The 18,633-nt window shown below is 44.5% G+C and overlaps 1 protein-coding gene across 1 annotated transcript; it reads right to left on the bottom strand.

The window, feature by feature from the left end:
- Positions 1-4,972: 4,972 nt before the first annotated feature.
- mRpL45 (mitochondrial ribosomal protein L45) lies at positions 4,973-18,551 on the bottom strand. Its single transcript, XM_065427338.1, has 6 exons — positions 18,474-18,551; positions 17,801-18,050; positions 16,119-16,335; positions 13,432-13,480; positions 9,228-9,377; positions 4,973-5,416 (listed from the first exon to the last, which is right to left on the bottom strand). Exons 1-6 carry the CDS (start codon positions 18,531-18,533, stop codon positions 5,105-5,107), a joined length of 1,038 nt encoding a protein of 345 aa, XP_065283410.1. The 5' UTR covers positions 18,534-18,551; the 3' UTR covers positions 4,973-5,104.
- Between the last annotated feature and the right edge of the window lie 82 nt (positions 18,552-18,633).

The following is an 18,633-nucleotide window of genomic DNA, read 5'->3' on the forward strand; positions in this document are numbered from 1 at the left end:
GGAAAATATATACATAGGAGCAAACACGCCATAAAACAGCAATATAGTAGTCGCTAGGTGGAAGATTATGCAAAGTAAATGTAGTACAAATTGCAATATAATATAGAGTCAATAACTAGCCGTATAATTAACACAGTAGTTTAAGGCATTCGCAACAGAGCAAACAAAAAATATTTATAAAGGTTACAAATGAAAAAAAAAAAAAGATGTCGATGTTGCCCACAATGTCCTTCTGGATTAGGAATCCTACTCCGAACTGCTTCCTATCTGGTAGTCCTCTATAGCAGAGGATGTGGCCATTTGTCAGCACTGTATAACCCTCACCAGTTCTTCTAACCTCGCTAGGCCAATGATATCCCAAACAATGCCCGATAGTTCCTCAGAGTCTTGCTACACTAGCTTCACTCGAGAGGGTTCGGGTGTTAAACGTTGCAAGGGTCAGTTTCCATTGGTGGCCTGTCCGGGTCCAGAGTTACTTAGCACCCTCTGCTGCGTTACAGGTCTGACCACCACCTTGGTCAGGTGCTCCAGAGCTGTTGGGGACTGAGGGCCATGGGTAATCGAATGAGTCATTTGGGAGGGAGTGGCCGAATACTGCACCAGGGAGGCGAATTCCTGTTCTGGTGAGAGAGTGTCTTGTTGAAGCTTAGTGCGACTTCCTAATTTGGTTGTACCTGGATTAGTATAGCCCCATTTGCTCTCAGCGTTTCTGCCGGTGTCAGGCGCCACTCCAAGCCTGGAGATGTGGAAAAATGTGCCTGTACCAAAATTGCCACTACGAAAAATATTCAGATGCATAACATTCATATCGTAGCAGGCAGTTGCCAGTATTGCTAAACTTTTTTTTACCTTGTGGATGGCTTACAAGTGTCTCGCACATTGAAGTGTGGTATGACAAGGCAAGTCTGCATTGTGCTTTTATACCTTCAGTAAAAAATCCAAAAGTTGCACCAGAAGGATAAAGGGTTTCAAAGCACTGAAAAAGTGAACAAGGCCAGCACCCAGGGTTTCAAAGACAGTTATCTGCTGTAAAAGTGAACTAGCAAAGCCAACAATGCAGCTGGCCTCTGCACTCCACTCAAATTAGCCTTGAACTGAGAAAAGGTAGTAATGATGATGATGTGTGGTGTTTTATGGCGCAAGGGCCAGGTTTGGCCAAAGAGCGCCAGGCCAATGGTAATAAGACCAAAGTAAAGTGATAAATTGCGAGCAATGGATGTGACATGGCTGTAAAGGGGCCTAAAAGACAGTCACTGTAAAGTGTGCAAGAGCTACATGTATTAAACTACGACAATGACTATGAAACATGCCAAGGACGCAAAAAATGCACTGTGAAAGAATTACATTGTGCTAAAATTGGTCAGAAAAGGTAGTAAGGACTGTCAGCGCAATGGCACCAGATGGGCAGATGCACATGTGCCTTAAACCATTTGCTCTCAAGTGTCTATTTGCCTCGGTAACCTGCAAGCAGAGCACTTGTGCATTAAACAGCAACGGTGACGTCAGTGTCTGGTCATTGCCTCAAATGTACAAAGGCTAAGGGAGTGGAGGAGAGAGAGAGAGAGAAAGACGGAAAGATAGGGCAGTGAGGTTAACAAGGTTGCACCTGGTTTGCACCCATATACTGGGGAGGGGAAAGAGGGCAGAAAAAGAAAGGGAGAAGGAAAGTAAGAAGTGATATAGGGCCCCATAATGTAAACTATTCCAATCTCCCGACGTCAAACTTGCGTAACCACCGACGCAAGTATCGCTAAGAGCCGATGGGAAACCCTCTGAACCACTGATGAGTGAAGTGCCCTAGAACGGAAAGCGGTTAGCTTGTGAGAATGTCCAAGGAAGGAGAACAGCGGGCCCTAGAGCAGCTGAAAGCGTTTGCATTTAGCCGAGTGAATTCCTTGGAAAAAGTTGACGTGCAGCTGCCTTTGAGATGGGGAGGGGGCTCACAGACCAAGTAAAGAATTGATGCTGTGGCCAGTGCGTGCTGATGATCGACACGGCTGGACACTGGCGATGTGGCATGACAAGACGCGGAATGACGTGATTCAAGCGGTGAGAGCTGTTGTGACTGAGTGCTCGAGGTGGCCTCATGGTGGTGTAGTGAACAAGGACGGTTGCCCGCATGTCCTCGTAGAAGTCTGGGCTGTGTGGTGGCAGCCGGAGCCTGAAACCTTGTTGATACGTCAGAAGTGGCGCAGTCCAGATGTATGAACCAGATGTCCGGCATGTTGGCGTAGAATCGCCTGGACACCCTACAACCGCTGGGTCTCTGCTGGACTGCATGAGGCTTTGTCACTCTCACCTTGGTAGAGTGGAGGGGTGGTTGGGGGGTATGGTCAGGGTGTTGACGCTGGCATGCTGGGCTCAGTTGTCCAGTGTCGCCAATCTGTGGGAGATGGCATGAAGAAGTAGCTGCTGTGGCCATTGTTTATTTAGGCCAGCCAGCCATGGTGCCACAGGATCTTGGGAGTGGCCGATACTGCAGCCGCTCAGGTAGAGTGAGCTAGCGTGTTTCTTTCTCGCGCTACCTGCATGTGACCTGTTTTCATAGGCTCTGCGAGCAATAACTGCGCCGCTACAAAACCTCTCCTGAAACAAAGCCAGGCTTGATAGTGCCATCATGAGAGAAACTTTTATGTGCATTAAAGTGGAGAATCTTCCCAAGTAAGGTGGAGCCCTTAGTTCACAGACCCATTGGCTCGTGCCACTCTGCGTGCCTGCTGGGTCAGCTGTCGCTACTCCCGAAGGTCAGAGCCAGTTGGTACAGTCTGTAATGAAGTTTTGGTAGAGGAATTGGCGGGTGGTGGGGCGATTGGCAAGGTTCTGGTGACGTCCACGAGAAACTGATTCCACATGGCGGAGTGTACTTTGCAGCACTTTTTGTCTTTCCAAATCGATACAAGGTAAACAAAAGCAAAGTTCACAGCCTGTGCTGCACCGATTGTAATGTTGTGCAAACTTTCAGCTTGGAACTTTGTAGTTGAATAATTTATTTTCAAGTGTATGCAGTGTCATTGGGCCCACATAATCTTTGAATAAATCTATATTTCAAATAAAATGATTACATTACTGTATCTCAATATTCAAATGTCATTATCAACACATGTTCAGATCAGGTTCAATCATTATTCGTGTGAAGAAGAAACTTCCTAACAAAGATGAACTAAAGGAGAAAATTGCCAAGGACCTTTCATTGTTAAATGCAAGAACTCGGTCCTACCTGTTTGTATTCCTGACAACTCCGATTATGTTTAGTTGCTCCTTTATAATGTTTTATTTTATTATTCTCAGCAAGTCAACCATCAACTACACAGCTTGCAGTGGCATAGCCGGGGGGTGTGGGTTTGACCGGGCTTCAGCCTCTACCCCGAAAATTTTCTGGTTGGTGCTCTGCTCCCTTTTATGCCTGGCACATTGCCTATGAATAAAGGCACCTATCCTTTGAATGCCCGTCCCAGACAAGTGCAGGGTGGTACACACCTTCAGGCAGACCAAGCACCTGCTCAAGGCAATAGTTGTATTATTATGCACCAAGCATGGGAAAACTTGAACAGAGAATAATGGAACTACTAGTAGCACCCCCAAGCGCATGCTGAAATGATGCATTTAAATCCCTGCACCAGTTCTCCATTGCATCATGGATTTACACAGCATCCGTTTCCCGTTAATGATGGACTGTACTATAGTATTCTAAAGGAGCCAAAGACTGAACCAAGCATATTTACTGCACTGCAACAACCAAAATATGAGAAAACGTGACAAAAGGAGAAATTGTCATCCACCTGACTCTAGCACGATGCTACAAAGAAAACTCATTTGGGTTAATCGGAAAGTCAGCTTTGCAGTCAAAAAAGAATTTGCCCTTGTCCGGCATATTTTTTTCAACTGCAAAGCTTTCTTTCTGTATGCACGATATGGTTTTCCCTTGTAGCTTCATGCTACAGTCGGGTAAGTGACGATATTTCCCTTTCATGAACCCTCCTCCACCTTGCGGACTTCCATACAAATGATTTGCCACATGCAAAAATACTTTCAAATCCATGATGTTGCACTGATGTACCGACACTGGGATCTCCATGCGAAATTCACCCTTCATTTTGATGTGAAAGCGTCAAATGGCCCATTGAACAAAAGAGCCGGCGTCTGTCGTCCATAGCAGCGAAAGCACACCTAAACTCGCCTTGTCATTGGCTATGACATCAGGTCACGAGCTGCGCCTTAACAGAGCAGAGCGGGTGAAAGGGCACACCTGCAGCTGTGATAGCACACCAGGTGTTGCGCGGCGGGGAGAGGGCATCACTGCGACGCATCGCCTGATGTGTATTGCCGCATCGATGGCATGCGGCGTTGGCACGTCAGGCTGCTGCTGCTTGCCGGCTTAGGAAGCATATACTGCTGTGGTACAATACTTCTCACCGCAAAACTCGAATGACTGCTCAGCACCATTCAATTGGACAATGCTTTTGCATTCACAGCTCGTAAGAAGTGCTTGGGCATCCTTGGATACTTTTCTTTTAAAAAAAACTGATATCATGAATTCAACTAAACTGAGGTCTGAAAGAATACTTCGACATTCTAAATTGATTCAGTGCCTCTCTTTAGTGCCTGTTTACCTTAACCAGCTGAAGCTCTATGATGTGCAGTAAGAAGTCAGCGCTAGGTCATACAATTTGCAGAAATTAGCATGATGCTACTACAGTGGCTGGGCAGTAACTCAAAAGGCTCTGTTGAGTTAATGTTGGGTGTCTGTTAGACCATTATAGCAGCTTTCACTCATGTGAAAAGGCCATAGGTTTTGTCACAAAGCAGAGACCAGTGGGACAACTTGTGATGCACTAACTTTTGCTACATGGCCGTAGATGCAACTTCAGTGTACCTTACATAACTGTGTGGTCGAAATTAATGCACAGCTCCTTATTCAGTGTCCTTCACAGCCTAACTGTAGCCATAGAATGTAAAAAATAGGAGACTGGCAAACTGTGACAATAACTTTTTTTTTCAGCAACTGCTGTAACTACTAACCAGCACACAGTTTACATAGATAAAAAAAAAATTAATAATAAGGCTAAGGTTCTTTCTTTTTTTTTTTTAAACAGATGTCCTACTATCATGCTGCTGCAAATGTCTCCCCAGAGGGTTGTGACGACTGTGACTGTGGAGAAGGTGGCGTTTCCCTGATGGTGGTGGTAGTGGTCTCTGTTGCGGCAGCCGCGGGCTCTGGCTCCGACTTTGGCTTGACAAACGTCTTCAGCATGGGTTCCTTTGGTGGTTGCCACTCTGGGATGATCTTGGAGTGTATGCGCCATGTGCCATACACATTTGAAATGTGCTTCTCGAAGACCACATACTCCAAAACGTCCTTGATCATTGCTTCGCTTCCGTGCATTAGGCGGCCAAAACGATCATACACAGCCAATGTCTGGAAAGAAAACCAGGACCAGTACTTGCACAATCGACACAGAATATGCTTCTCCAACTTTGAGTCGCATCAACTCGGGGGACTTTGCTCACACAAAGCTACAACACAGAAAAAGTGCTATAGTTTGTAATTATCTTTTCCCAAAACTATTTTCTAGTTGGTAAATGTTTCACTTCTTCTAGTTCCCCATCTGTACAATGAAGCTAGCCCATTACTGACTCTTTCTTGTGTGACAATACACATTGAATTCTGATGCAGCAAATTCAACACGGAATGAATTAAAAATAAAATACAAGAACGAGCAGATAAAAGTGCTTCAGGGTCCATGTAAAAAAACTGCTCCAGTGTGTTCACCCGAGAAGAAAATTTTACGAAAACAGTGCAAGTTACTCTGTAGCATCGTGCAGATGGTAATACAAGGCATTAAACCAAGGCATCCCCAAAGCGGTTTCTGTGTATTCTAGGTTATGCAAGCATGTACAGTAGCCAAGAAAAATAAATATTTTTTTTTTCGTTTGAATCCTGTGAGCTAAACTGCTCAGAATGTTGGTGCTGCGTTTTTCCAGGCCTCTGGCCTTGTTTATTCCAAGAATGTATCACAAGGAAACTGTATATTTATTTATTGTGCCCTCAAGGCTTTGCAGCATTGTAGAGGGGAGGGGCATAGAAAGATAGAAAGGGGCAAATTTGATAAAGAGCACCCACAGCACCATGAACTTTTGTGTATGTTCTATGGTAAAGTAAGCTATTTACTGCAATGTTCACATACCACAATTACATCGGACTAGTCGGAGTCTGCAGAAAGGAAAAGGAAAGCAGAATCCTAGAAATGAAAAGAGTGAGCCTTCGCCACATCGCTAGCTTCACATGCATGTCTCCCTTCGACACATAAGCAAACAGTGCAAATAACAGGACACAGAAAAGGGGCACACGACATAAGTGCTGACTTCCAACATTTTTATTGCGCGAGCGTGGAATATATAGGCAGGGAAGCAAGAGTGAAAACATAAATGGCATGAAAACCACGAGGAGAATGACTTGAGGTAGCAGGTGGGCAGAGATGCGTTCAATTTGCAGACACGCAATTTCTTTGTCTAATAACTTGATGGATGGTGCACTGACGCATGAAGGGCCACGTTGGATGATGGCAAATGCCTCGATGATATCATGGGTGCACTGGTCAGTACGCTTTTGGATGGCGGTGACCTTTCTAAAATAGGGGATGCACTTACATGACCTGCAATGCAGAGCAAGATTGCTGCTGTATTTTTATTTTATGCCGTTAGCCTGGTCTCGGAGGCGATCATTGAGGCAGCGTCCAATTTGTCCTACGTAGGAGTGCCCACACTTTAAGGGCATATTATAAATGACTCCAGTGATGCAGCTGGTGAGGGGCTCCTGATGCTTCTTGTTATGCCCTTCTTTTGAGGGGGGTTGTCTCAGCTGACCCTTTTGCATAAGGTGTTCAGCTTGCCTGGTGCTGAAAAAACAACCGAAACACCCGCTCTTACCGCGGTCTTCTTTAATCTATGGGATACCCCGTGCCAATGGGGAATGACAGCCATTTTCGAAGTATTCATATTGGTTTTGCGTGGCTTCTTGCTTTGGTGCATTTCAACTAACCTGTCTTCCGCTAGCTGCACCAGGAGGATGCTCGGAAAAGCAGCCTGCAGAAGCTGATGTACCTGGCCTTCAAAGGCCATTGCAATCTCGTGAATGCATAATCTTTGCAGTGCATTACATTCTCTTTAAGCTCAAGTTCAAGTTTGCTTGTCTCTGCAAACTGCACGCATGCCTGCTCACGTTTGCCATCAATAATTCATTCGTACCACCTGCAATTAGAATCCTAACCACACCATTTGCACCGTCCCGCCAACAGGGAGAGAAGATTTGTCGGATTCTTCGGCAGGAAAGCTGGGGGCGAGTTCAGTTGTTAAAGGATTGCCTGCTCTTTTCCTGCACACAAGCGGTTCCGCCTAATCACCATCAATGGAAGTTCCTTGAAGAATTGTGCGTGGTAGGCCAACAAACCAAATTCTTTTGGTGCAGCATCCTTGTTGCCCTATCAAGGAGGCCACTCAGGGAAAAAGCCAACGAAGAGTTACACCTCACTGGAGAACCCGTCGTGTCACAAGAAACACAGGTGGCCTTAAGATTAGGTCAAGTTCTTTATGCATCCTAAGCTCGAGAAAACTGCGCTGCTCACCCTTGTCTGAAGAACCGCATCAAAAGCAGAACCACACGAGGTGACTAGGTGCATTCTGGAAGGGCTCATACCGTTGTCAGCTCGATACAAAATAGGTCGACCTGTAAAACCTGTGCAACTAGATACTACCCTCAGGAAAGCACAGCTGAAGCTCCTTCAATCTGAAAAGGAAGGTGGCTTCGCCATAATGTCTCCAGACGTTTACAAGGCAAAAGCTGAGGCCGCCATTGGAGCCCATTTCTATGAAGTTGAAGGGAAGCTTCCAAGTAGAGTGAAGAAAGAAGCAATGATGACATGCGAAAAAGCTGGAATGGAAAAGCTTGTTGCAGCGATCAATAAAAAAGGTGAACAGAACCTTGAAGCCTTTTTCTCGGCAAGAACGCACAAGGCCGACTGCCCGTTCTGAGTGATTATGTTAGAACGAGGTGCTCGGCAGAAGCTGCTTGCGAGATTTCTGCAGAAATGCACTAGCTTACTCGAGTTGACCGACCCTTTCTTAGTTTACAGCTCAGCTGCTGTATCTGAGTACTTGAACTCTCCCAGCACAGCTGGGATGTTAGCCTTCTCCATCGATGCAAAGGATCTTTGTTACTCGTTGCCCCACTCACTTTTTGAAGTTGTAAACAAAGGCATTGAGGCATACGGAGACATGCTCTTCTACAATGAGTATGGAACAGGTGTAGACAGGTTCCTCGACTTGCTAGTGCTGTACCTGCACTCCACGGTGGTCCAGGTTGCAGGGAAGATGTTCCTACAAAACGAAGGAGTGTGCATTGGCTCATGCCTTGCACCTGCACTGAGTGACCTGTTGCTAGCCCGCTACGACCGTGACGTCGAAAGGAACCTCCCAATGGTCCACACCAAGAAGGTGTTGACGACTACCTTGTCCCCATTGAGGCGTCTGAAAACAATCTTGCTTTAGTGGTACAAGTCGTCTATGAGAGCTTTGTAGACACTATGATAGGTCTCACGTTCACAAAGGAGCTACTGGAGGACAACACCTTGCGTTTTCTCCTTCCGTTCAAGAAACAACATGGATGCTGCTGGAGGTATGCACCTTGCTCAGCAAATAGCCTTTTGCCTTTTTTGTTGGCTCACTCAAAGTTAGTGAAGAGGGGAATCGCAAAAGCTGCCTCCCGTAATGCACTGCAAAGATTGTGCATACATGAGATTGAAATGTCCTTTGAAGGCCAGGTACAGCACCTTTTGCGGGCTGGTTTTCCGGGCATCCTTTTGGTACACCTAACAGAATACATCTTAGTGGAGATACACCCAAACCAAGAAGCCACACAAAACCACACAGCCAAGTAGGAACATGAAGACATTGCCAGCGTACCAGAGGGTGCGGAGGCTGCACATCATTACATCTGAGTATTGTCATCATTACATCTGAGTTTGACGTCAGTCCCCTCCCTTTTCTCTGTGCAGCCTGGTTGTAGCATTTATAAGTTATAGCAATGAAATTTTCTTGCCACTTGAATACTGATATAAGTGGATTTGACTTACATCTCTAGTTGTTGATCACTTACACCTCGTTGATCATTTTGAAAATAAAGAAGACACTCAGGAAGGCCTTCAAGTTGGGTCCCTTTGCACATTGCTCACCTGCTGGCTGTGGAATCGCATGGTGATCTGGCCGAACAGGTTCTCCTTGCTGATCATGTCCGTGCACCGCACGTGCACTGCTCGCGGGGGCTCAAGGCTGCGCACAAACTGCCAGCGCAGTGTCTTGCGCTCTATGTTTGCCATCATGATCTGCATTCAAGATGGCAGAGAGAGAGATAAAAAAAAAAGGCAGAGATGATGCACTTTGGCCAAATTTAGAGGTTATAGCCATTAACTACATCCGTTAAGAAGGTGGTCAGAGTGCTACCATATAAACTACAGCCCCACAACATTGTTGCTGCACATGAGTACTAGTACTAGCACATTAGTACTACGGCTGGCACAAACTGTATTATCTAATGTCACTGCCAATCTTGGCCACATTAGTTGGGTGTGAGATACACAAGAGACTGACTGTTCCTGTGAAAACCCAGCACACTTCGTAATCTGTTGATTGCGGCTTTTCACCGTATCCATTGATGGGGTGCTAAGGGCAAATATTAAGTCAAGCTAAAGTGATTGATTAATGCTTGAAAACGTCTAAGGCATCAATACCTAGAACAGAGCCCTAGTAGACAAGATCCGCCTTTTGTGATGCCAAATTGCGCATGCGCAGCGCCCTAGTGGCTGAGGACTGAAGCAATTTGGCAGGGGCACGGACGGACTTGACTCTCTCCTCCGAGTGAGTTGAGTCCGGCCGTGGCAGGCGCTGCACTTGTCAGTTGAATAGGGTGCAAGCCGTTTTTCTTAGACTCTTACAGACCAGCACATATCCGCGTCTGGCCGCTCTACACGAAGTTTACCCCGATGTATATTGCAATGACGCCTGACAGTCCTTTGGGCAGACCTCCACTCTAGCACACATGCTGTGGGAGTGCGGGTTAGGTTAGATTAGGGCTGTGAAGTGGCAAGATGCGCAAGGGCGCCCATGACAGCCATCAGCAGTACCTCGACTGTGCGGGAAGCACTTTTCGACAGGTATGTATTGGCATATGTAGTTTACCTCTGTTTTTGTCGATACTGACTCATTCTAATAATTTCTACAAAGATGCAAATGTATGTTTGAGCTAGCGAAACAAACAACCTCTGAGCTAGAGCGAGCCGACCGAGTGAAACGCAAAGTGCTTTTTTTGTGCTATCGTCTCTGCGTGGCCGTCACTAGAATACCGTCATTTTGTAGCTTCACACCGTGCACGCTTGCAGCTTTACAAACGCTCAGCGAACACTCGTGATGTGTTATCTGTCAGTGGGAAACAGCGTGCACTATGGAAGCAGCTGATGGTGTTAGTTAGCAATCTTTGCTAGTTGTCGTTTCGTCATTCTTGTAGGCACTACGTAATGTTTAATTGCAGAAGGCTTACGTTCGTTTAGCGAATTGTGATGTAGTACGGTACATACTAAGGCTCATTTTCCCATGGGGTGTCTTCTGGAGTTGAGTGGTGCATCTCATTGTGTAACTGACACATTTCAGGGATGCCTTCGCTGTCACCCAGACTTCTGGACTTCATACCAATGCTGTTTGTGTAGACGGACCAGTTAAAGAAAAGAAAGGACCGCAGCGCGTTTTAAGAGGAAGACAGGTGCCCCACAAACAGGAGGCATCACCGATTTTGGGCATTCTGACCATTTTTTGTCATTTTTGTAAATGTACATACATTTTATGTGGGTAAATAATGTATGCAAATTGGCATTCTGTTGGCCTCTTCCCTGCCTGTGCATGTATGCATGCCTAGCACTATGGCACACCATAAAGCAAGACATGCAGTGGTGAAACATGACATTTGTCCTAAGAATTACATCTCATGCCCTATTCAAGTCGTGCATATTTGTGCGTACTCATACTGTTTTATTACTTATTCCCTTTACACCACAGGTGAAACAGTTTAAGGTCAAGGAGGAGCTTGTAAAGCATTGCTGAAGCTCTTGTTCCAGCCGTCTGTCAAGCTGAAGAAACCTCCGGGTACAAAGCATTTGCCAGCGGGCTCCATGGCTAGCTGACAACGGCACGTACACGTTCTTTCAGTCTTGGCTCGCAAGCTGCTAGTTTGGTCACGAGTCTCACGCGAGGCGGCTTTCGCGGCATCCAGCGGCGCCTGCCAAATTGTTTCTCATGGCCATCGCACGATGGTGCCACAATGGATCGCAAAAGGGGGATTGAGGTAAATGTAGGACACAATTGGAGAGTCTGTTAGGACATTCTAGTACTAGCCCACGGACATTATAATATCTCATTATAACAGTGTCATTAGTACACAATCAATGATAACAAAAGGATCATTGCATTGTATAATAAGACCAAAGAAAATACTACTACTCATTCATCTTGTGTTGCCAAGCTGGGGACATTGCCGGTGAACAGACATGCTCGGCCAGCCAAACTGTGTCTCCGCTGCCGAGGCAGTGATGAGTGAGGGAACAGGACGAGGTAATGCACAAAACACAACTCTCTTCCTTTATTTCATGCTGTGCTTAAGGACCTTGCCCTCTCATACAAGTGATGTTGGCACATGACATGCTTTCCGGCCACGCTTTCATGTTTCATGGAAAAGAAAATGTAGTGCAGTCTCTGGCACCGCTTTGCTCACCAGTGGCAGTAATTGGTGGTGAAGACGTGTGCAATGTCACATCGTTTCGCTTGTGATGGCGATTTGAATTGCATTGAATGAATGCGGCAACTTCAATTGCGATTTTCTCTGAAGCTAAGTAATTTCTTGGCATAAAACAAGCGATGTGAGACTTCTGGAATGGTACTTTAACAGTCCACGTTGACTTAATATTTGCCTTTAGCATCCCTTTAAGGTTACACTTCAATGGTAACAAGCAATATTTATGCTAGCTTGTCAATGTTGCTCATAAAAGCAAATGAGTGCTTATGGATACATATACAGTCGAGCTGCAATACAACATGGGTGTAACAAATATGATATGTTTCTTGACGATATCAGCATGTAACAAATATCTAATAAACGAAGGTTTGTGGCTTGACTATAATGAGGCTCAACTATATGCACGTTTGTGCAAAATACATGGAGTACTGTAGTTGCACGATCCTACCACACCACCGATTATATGTGCAGTGATATAGTGCCCAAATATCCCAAAAATAACTTGTGCCGATTCTACCGCGCATCAAGTAATGAAACCTAAGTCAATGCGTAGCATGTAGAAATGATTTTATCGAACATACAAAGGCACAGCGGCACACACACAGCTGAATCTTAGCAGCTTGACAATCCTTTTCACTGTCTACCAACCACAGAAAGTGATGTTCAGTTCCATCTAATGCATCACAAATGCCACACTTCTTGAAGGCACTGTCTGCAGGAGGGCATTCCACGCACCATGAACCCACCTCGCAACGTCTCTGAGCATTGCTTTCTGACAGCCTGTTCAATGGCAGTGTAGCTAGCTACCTTGCATTGAGCTTGTTTTTTTTTTTTTTCACTTTCATTTTTGATTTTGAGTAAAATTAGTTACGATTATAATGCACATGAAAATTTTAACACATCTTTTATTATTAAAAAAGAAGTGCATGTTAGAATAGTGCAAATGCGGCATGTACACTGGACGTAGAAACTTCTGTGTCAATCAGGTTCTTAGGCTATGTGCAGGCCATTTGGTCTCTCTCCTGACACAATACGAGGTCCACCAATGGCAATCCAGGATGCCCAGTGTGCTAAAAGTAATTTATAACTGTTGCAAAGTGCTGTGCAAAAAGTTTCTGTTATTTACAACACCTCTACGTGGAACGCAAGTAATTGTTACCAATGAGGCCACTTTGTTTCGTCAACATGCATATGCAGTGGTAGCTGTGGTGTGTCACAACACACCTTTGACCTTCCTGCCGAATCCTGCTGCACCCAACTTAAGTGCATGTGGCCGCCATTTGCAGTGATGGCGCATGGTGCGCATGGTCAGTTACATTTTTTTTAAATGCATCCCCTGTTTTTGCCAAAAGTCCTTTTCATTTCAGGATACAGTTATAGGTTTCGTAGGTAGCCATGTTTCGTCTTTTTTCATCCAATGCCGGTGCTAGTTTTCGAGCTAATACGAGCTGACTCGCCCAAATTCCAACATTTAATTTAGTTTACAAAGCTTGTTTTCTGCAATAATAATTTAACAACTTTATGTTCCCATGTCGGATTGCTGCGGCACTGATGGGCAGCTTGCACCGTAATGTTCAAAACAGTTCAAGAAAACTCACAGGGTAGCAGTGCTCAGTCACCAGGTCGTGAAGCTTGTCCTCGTCTCGACTGTACGAAAGCAATATCATAACGCAGACATATACATATAAGCAGGAATATTTATTTCAGTATAATTAGGCACCATGCTTGTCCAGACTAGTGAAAAAGAGACAGCTAACAATTAAGGACAATTAGCACAAGACTACCAAATGTCTTTAAGAATAGCCCCTCAACAGCTTTAGAGCCTGGTTGCGAACAAGCTTTCAAAAAACGCTAAATAAATGGTTGTTAAAAAAAGATTAGAAGTTGTGAAAAAAAAAAAAATTCACCAACGATTATGATACTCCCCAAGGCGAAATTTGAGTGCAGCTCTATAAATCTTTTTATTTCACGATATATTGGCTGGCACAGACAATCTCTTTCGTGTGGCATGTTACAAACGAAGGGAAGCATTGCGAAACAAGTAACGCTCAAGCACAACTATAACGGTGAGCAAAGTTGGCAATCAACGAAAATCTGATCTGTGGGTCAAGCACATTGGCTTTTTACATGACTCGTTGAAGGTTCCAGTGTGATCGCTGGTGCCTGCGTGACTTCCAGAAAGTACGACAGAATTCGCATAGCGCATACAATCAGATTACAAATACTATGGTGCATCTCGTAGTTTTGTGCAGCACTCTGCTTTCCTCCTCACTCTTTTGCCACACTCTCCTCAACTTTTTGCCCCATGCTTCCACTGTAGCCTCATCCTCCGCTTTCTTCCTCACGCTCTCGTCTTCCATCTCCTGCTGCGTTCTGCGTTCGCTTTCATCTTTTGCTGTGCTTTGTTTACTCGGTCACTAGGGCCAACGCCTATGGTCGCCGCACGAACGGGCGCAAAGTTGCACTCTAAAAAATGATGCTGAAGGACTTGTGAGCCACAGAAACATAGAAAACGGCACATTGCAAGGAAAACACTGGTTGAAGTGTAAAAGACAAAACTGCTACATGACTAGACATCAAGAAACACCAAATGACAGCCAAGCAAAAATCACAAGTTGTCATGTAGGGTTCCACCGCAAAACCGTAAGTAAAGCTTGCTTTACTCCTTTTGTTTTTGCATTGCTGTGAAAACTTTTGTGATTGTTTAATTTCTGATAATTCGCGACACTTTGTTTCGCAGACGGAGAACAGTAACTCAACTTTGACACTTGATTGTGAAACGCACGGTTAGTTTTGATATTTGAAAATACCGAATACAGCAAACTTCCATTCATTCAACTCTGGTTATTTCAATCCCGACCAAAGCTTGTGGTCAGTGCCCATACATTTCTATGGTCCTAAACCCCTTATTTTGATCTCAAAATTGGCCTCAGTCAAATAATTAGAACTTGACTGGTCAGCTTTGCTGCAAACACAGCTGTGTTATGTGGTGAAACATACTAGGACTAGAACGCCTAGCCACTGTCATGATTGTAGTACGCATTTCTTAATTATACAGCCGCACACACGCCGTCTTCAGTCACAGTATGAGCACTTAGATGCCTAATAAGCATGGAGGTTATATAAGTTTGATGTAGCCTCCTTTTTAATGAGTATACTGGCAGCCATTCAGAGCCGTTTCTGACGTTGCTGTGGCGATCTGAGCTCCCGTTTCGCCGACCATGCATGTTTCGTACAGGTTCCTTAATTATACACGCTCGCACGCGCGGCACAGCGAGAGGCTGATAAAAACTATCTGTGTTTTCAGAAAGCTAGTGAAAAGGAAGGCAGGAGATTAACATACATGATGTAATCTCACGCTTAAGTTCACGAGGGTTGCAATGTGGGCTTGTTGGTAATGCATCTTCAAGGGTGTACAGTAGCGAGATTACAAGACGGGACAAAAGAAGACACACAAGGACACACAGTGCTATCTTCCAACAATGTTTATTATCGTAAACCAGTTCGTACTTATAAACTCAACCAGCATGAGTCACAGCCACGTGAACACATAAACAATCAGAGCGAAACATTTTTGTAAGTGGTACGTTAAGCCATGCGCAAAAATTTCAGTTCTTTTTCAGAGAGAGCTCTCTCTGTATGTTTATCTGTTCACGTGGCTGTGACTCATGTGGGCTGAGTGTATAAATACAAACTGGTTTTCGATAATAAACATTGTTGGAAGTTAGTGCTGTGTGTGTGTCCTTGTGTGTCTTCTTTTGTCCCATCTTTTAATTGCATTACCGTACACCCCTTGAAGACTCACACTTAAGAGGGAGTTTGAAAATAAAATAAAGTTTAAGCACATACACCGTACTAGGTTAGGCTGCACGCATGCTGAAAAAATAAATTCGAGGGGACCTTAAAGCCAACAAAAGAACAGGAGTCTTTCTAAAACTCTAAAGGACTACCAGTAAACTTATTAGGCATCACAGTGCTCGTACTGTCACTGGAGATGGTGCATGTACATGCGTAAATTAAAGAACAGATGCAATGTCCCGCAACACCTTTTGCCGCTTGGCACAACCGCATAATACAACTGTACTGCAGCAAAGCTAACTTTACAGGCAAAATCTGTTAGGTGAATCAATGATGTGTTTCGGCATTTTTTTTTTCTGCTTTATGTTTAATTCGACCAATCGAACAGTTTGACTAGTTTTGTCATACCATCACAATCAAATTAATGGAAGTCGACTGCAGTTCATTTTCGAATACACATAGTTACTCGACATCTCAACAAGCATACCTAACAAGCGCCTTGTGAGCTTCTATGTAGATATCCTGGGCTACGTCAGCAAACTCGACGAGGTCAAATTCGTCCTCATAAGCACGGATCTTTCGCAGGTTCATGTAGGACTTCCCACGCATTTCAAGGCGTCGCATGCGCTGAATGGCCCCTGCCTTGGTCAGGACGCTCACTTTTCCATCACCCTCAGGAGGGAGGTACGGTTCAAAGACACCACCTACAATAAACCGGTACCAAAACATTAACTGTGTTTTCTGCTTCAGGACGCCAAGCAATCAACCACTCACTATTACCCATGTACATATTCAACCTATAATGAATTACAGAGCATAATCGACGAACATGCACCAATTATTCTAAGTGAACACTAATGGCATGTTCAATTGAGCAAAAGTGACACGATTATTACACTACAATGCCCAAAGTATCAATTGAGAACAGAACAGAATGTAAGCAAGAAAATGATGTTTCCATGTAGCACAACTGGCTCTACTACTGGGAAAATACATGACCATTTATGGTTCAGCAGCTTTTTTATATGCACTGAATAGAATAGGATGCACGGGAAAGTGAGAGAACAATGGACTCAAATACCCTGTAAACAATTTAATTTTCTTCATAGTCTGTAGTCTCCCCTGAAGCAAGAGAGCACCAATAATTTTTAGTGTTTGAGAATCAAAGTGTGTTAGTTGCCATCTCAAAAGTCTTTCATTGGTACCATGACACACATGCCATATTGATTTGAAGCAGCAGGTTTGAAGACTGACAGACAAAAGTGCCATGAGTGCCGACATGATATTTACTTTGTCACATTGATGAGGCCACCATACAAAGCATGGAATCCAGTTCTTTTGTTCACACTACATTTGAGGGCTTTGCAGTAGTGACACAAAAGCCAGCTGTCAGGAGATAATGCTCACTTTTATGTACCTTCTTTGTTAAAGGCAGATCAAAAGGTTATTTTTAACTGTGAAGCTTCCTATCTGACACTTAATTGTATGGGTTTCTTTGTACCTTCATGGAAGTTCACCTTTAATGAAACTTCCACGACATTGAGGACCTCTACAGGACTGATTTTACCCCATATACATATTATATACACAAAAAATTTGTTCGAAATGCCACAGCAGTTATACTGAGCACTCATATGATGACCACCTGGCAGAAACCACACACATTTATGTACGGCTGAATAGACCACCTTGTTGGTGAAGAATTGAGATGTGTTGTGTTGTTCATACATGTACACACAACAAAATGAAAAAATACTGCACTACAAGATCTTTAATTTTTGACTTCGACAGGAAACAAATATATATTTTTTTAATGCACTTCGTGGAATGTAAGCAGTGCAAGTCATATCTACCACTAATTAATGCATGGCTATTGTGTAATCGTCAACAAACTTGAGTGAGAGATCTTATGTCACATGAGTGGTGCCGCAGTGTATCAGAAACAAAGCGGCACCTTTGCTTCACGAGGTTAAACGTTCACTGCCCTCAAGCGAGGCACCGCGGACTCATCTGGTTCTTGACACAGACTTGCTTTTCTTTTCTGTAACAATTGCCGTTTCTCCATTGCTTAGGTAGCAGGTGATCGAGACTAGTATCGTGATGCGAATAAATGCAATCATATTTACCACTGGCTCGTGAACACCTTGGCAGCTAGCTATAGGTTCTCACCGGAGCAGCTGATGACCATGGGCCGTTCATTCCACGGCCGATCGGGCGCTACACCTTGCTCCTTCAGCTTGGAGCGCATCTCCTCCGGCGTCAGCTGGTCCTTTTTTCGCATTTCCTCAAATTCGGGTAGTTTGATCTTGATAACCTTGCGCCGCCGCAAGGCCTTCCATTTGGGAAGCCAGTGCTTGTTTGCTTTGGTCCAGCGCACCTGCTGCACCGACACCGACGGTCGGAACAGCCCCTGCGCCAACTGCGGTTCACACATGAAATATTAAAGTTAACGCAAGAGTTCGGATGGTGCCAGCAGGCTTCTAGCTACAGTGGATCTTGGTTTAAAGAAAAGGCGACAGCTCGCGCTGTAGTGCGCCGACGAGCGAAACGAAAGAGCTCAGAGGAAGCCTTGTAAACATTAGTAGTAAAGCACGGTGCAGATACACGCACTTACTCGTCCTGGTAAACGGACCGATTATGGACGAAACGTAAATAGAAATTGCTGGTAAGCACTAGCCAACATTGAGCAGTTACATGCTTTCATGCGATCGACAGCAGGATTGCAGAGACAACTTTAATAGAGCCCTTGAAAACAGTGCAAGAGGCATGCTGTCGCAAATAGTCAACATATTTATCTGTGAAGTTTTGATACCTAGCATAAAACATCACAAAGCCTGCTTACTGAGGTTCCGGCACTACCGATAGCAAGCCGCAACATGAGGTTACTGCAGTGCGCAGCCATGTTGAATGCTTCGGGTTTCCATTTAAACGACCCAGAAAAAAGAGGTTCGTAAAGAATCGCAAAATTGTTTAGATTATTTATACATTTATTTAATCGGCAA

Source organism: Dermacentor albipictus, chromosome 4, assembly GCF_038994185.2.
Source record: "Dermacentor albipictus isolate Rhodes 1998 colony chromosome 4, USDA_Dalb.pri_finalv2, whole genome shotgun sequence".
Lineage (NCBI taxonomy): Eukaryota > Metazoa > Arthropoda > Arachnida > Ixodida > Ixodidae > Dermacentor > Dermacentor albipictus.

Coding starts and splice junctions, on each gene's coding strand:
- mRpL45 (XM_065427338.1), bottom strand. CDS start 18,533: ATGGCTGCGCACTGCAGTAACCTCATGTTGCGGCTTGCTATCGGTAGT. Junction 18,051..18,473: donor TCGGTAGTGCCGGAACCTCA/GTAAGCAGGCTT, acceptor TGTGAACCGCAG/TTGGCGCAGGGGCTGTTCCG. Junction 9,378..13,431: donor TGACTGAGCACTGCTACCCT/GTGAGTTTTCTT, acceptor TCTTGAATGCAG/ATCATGATGGCAAACATAGA.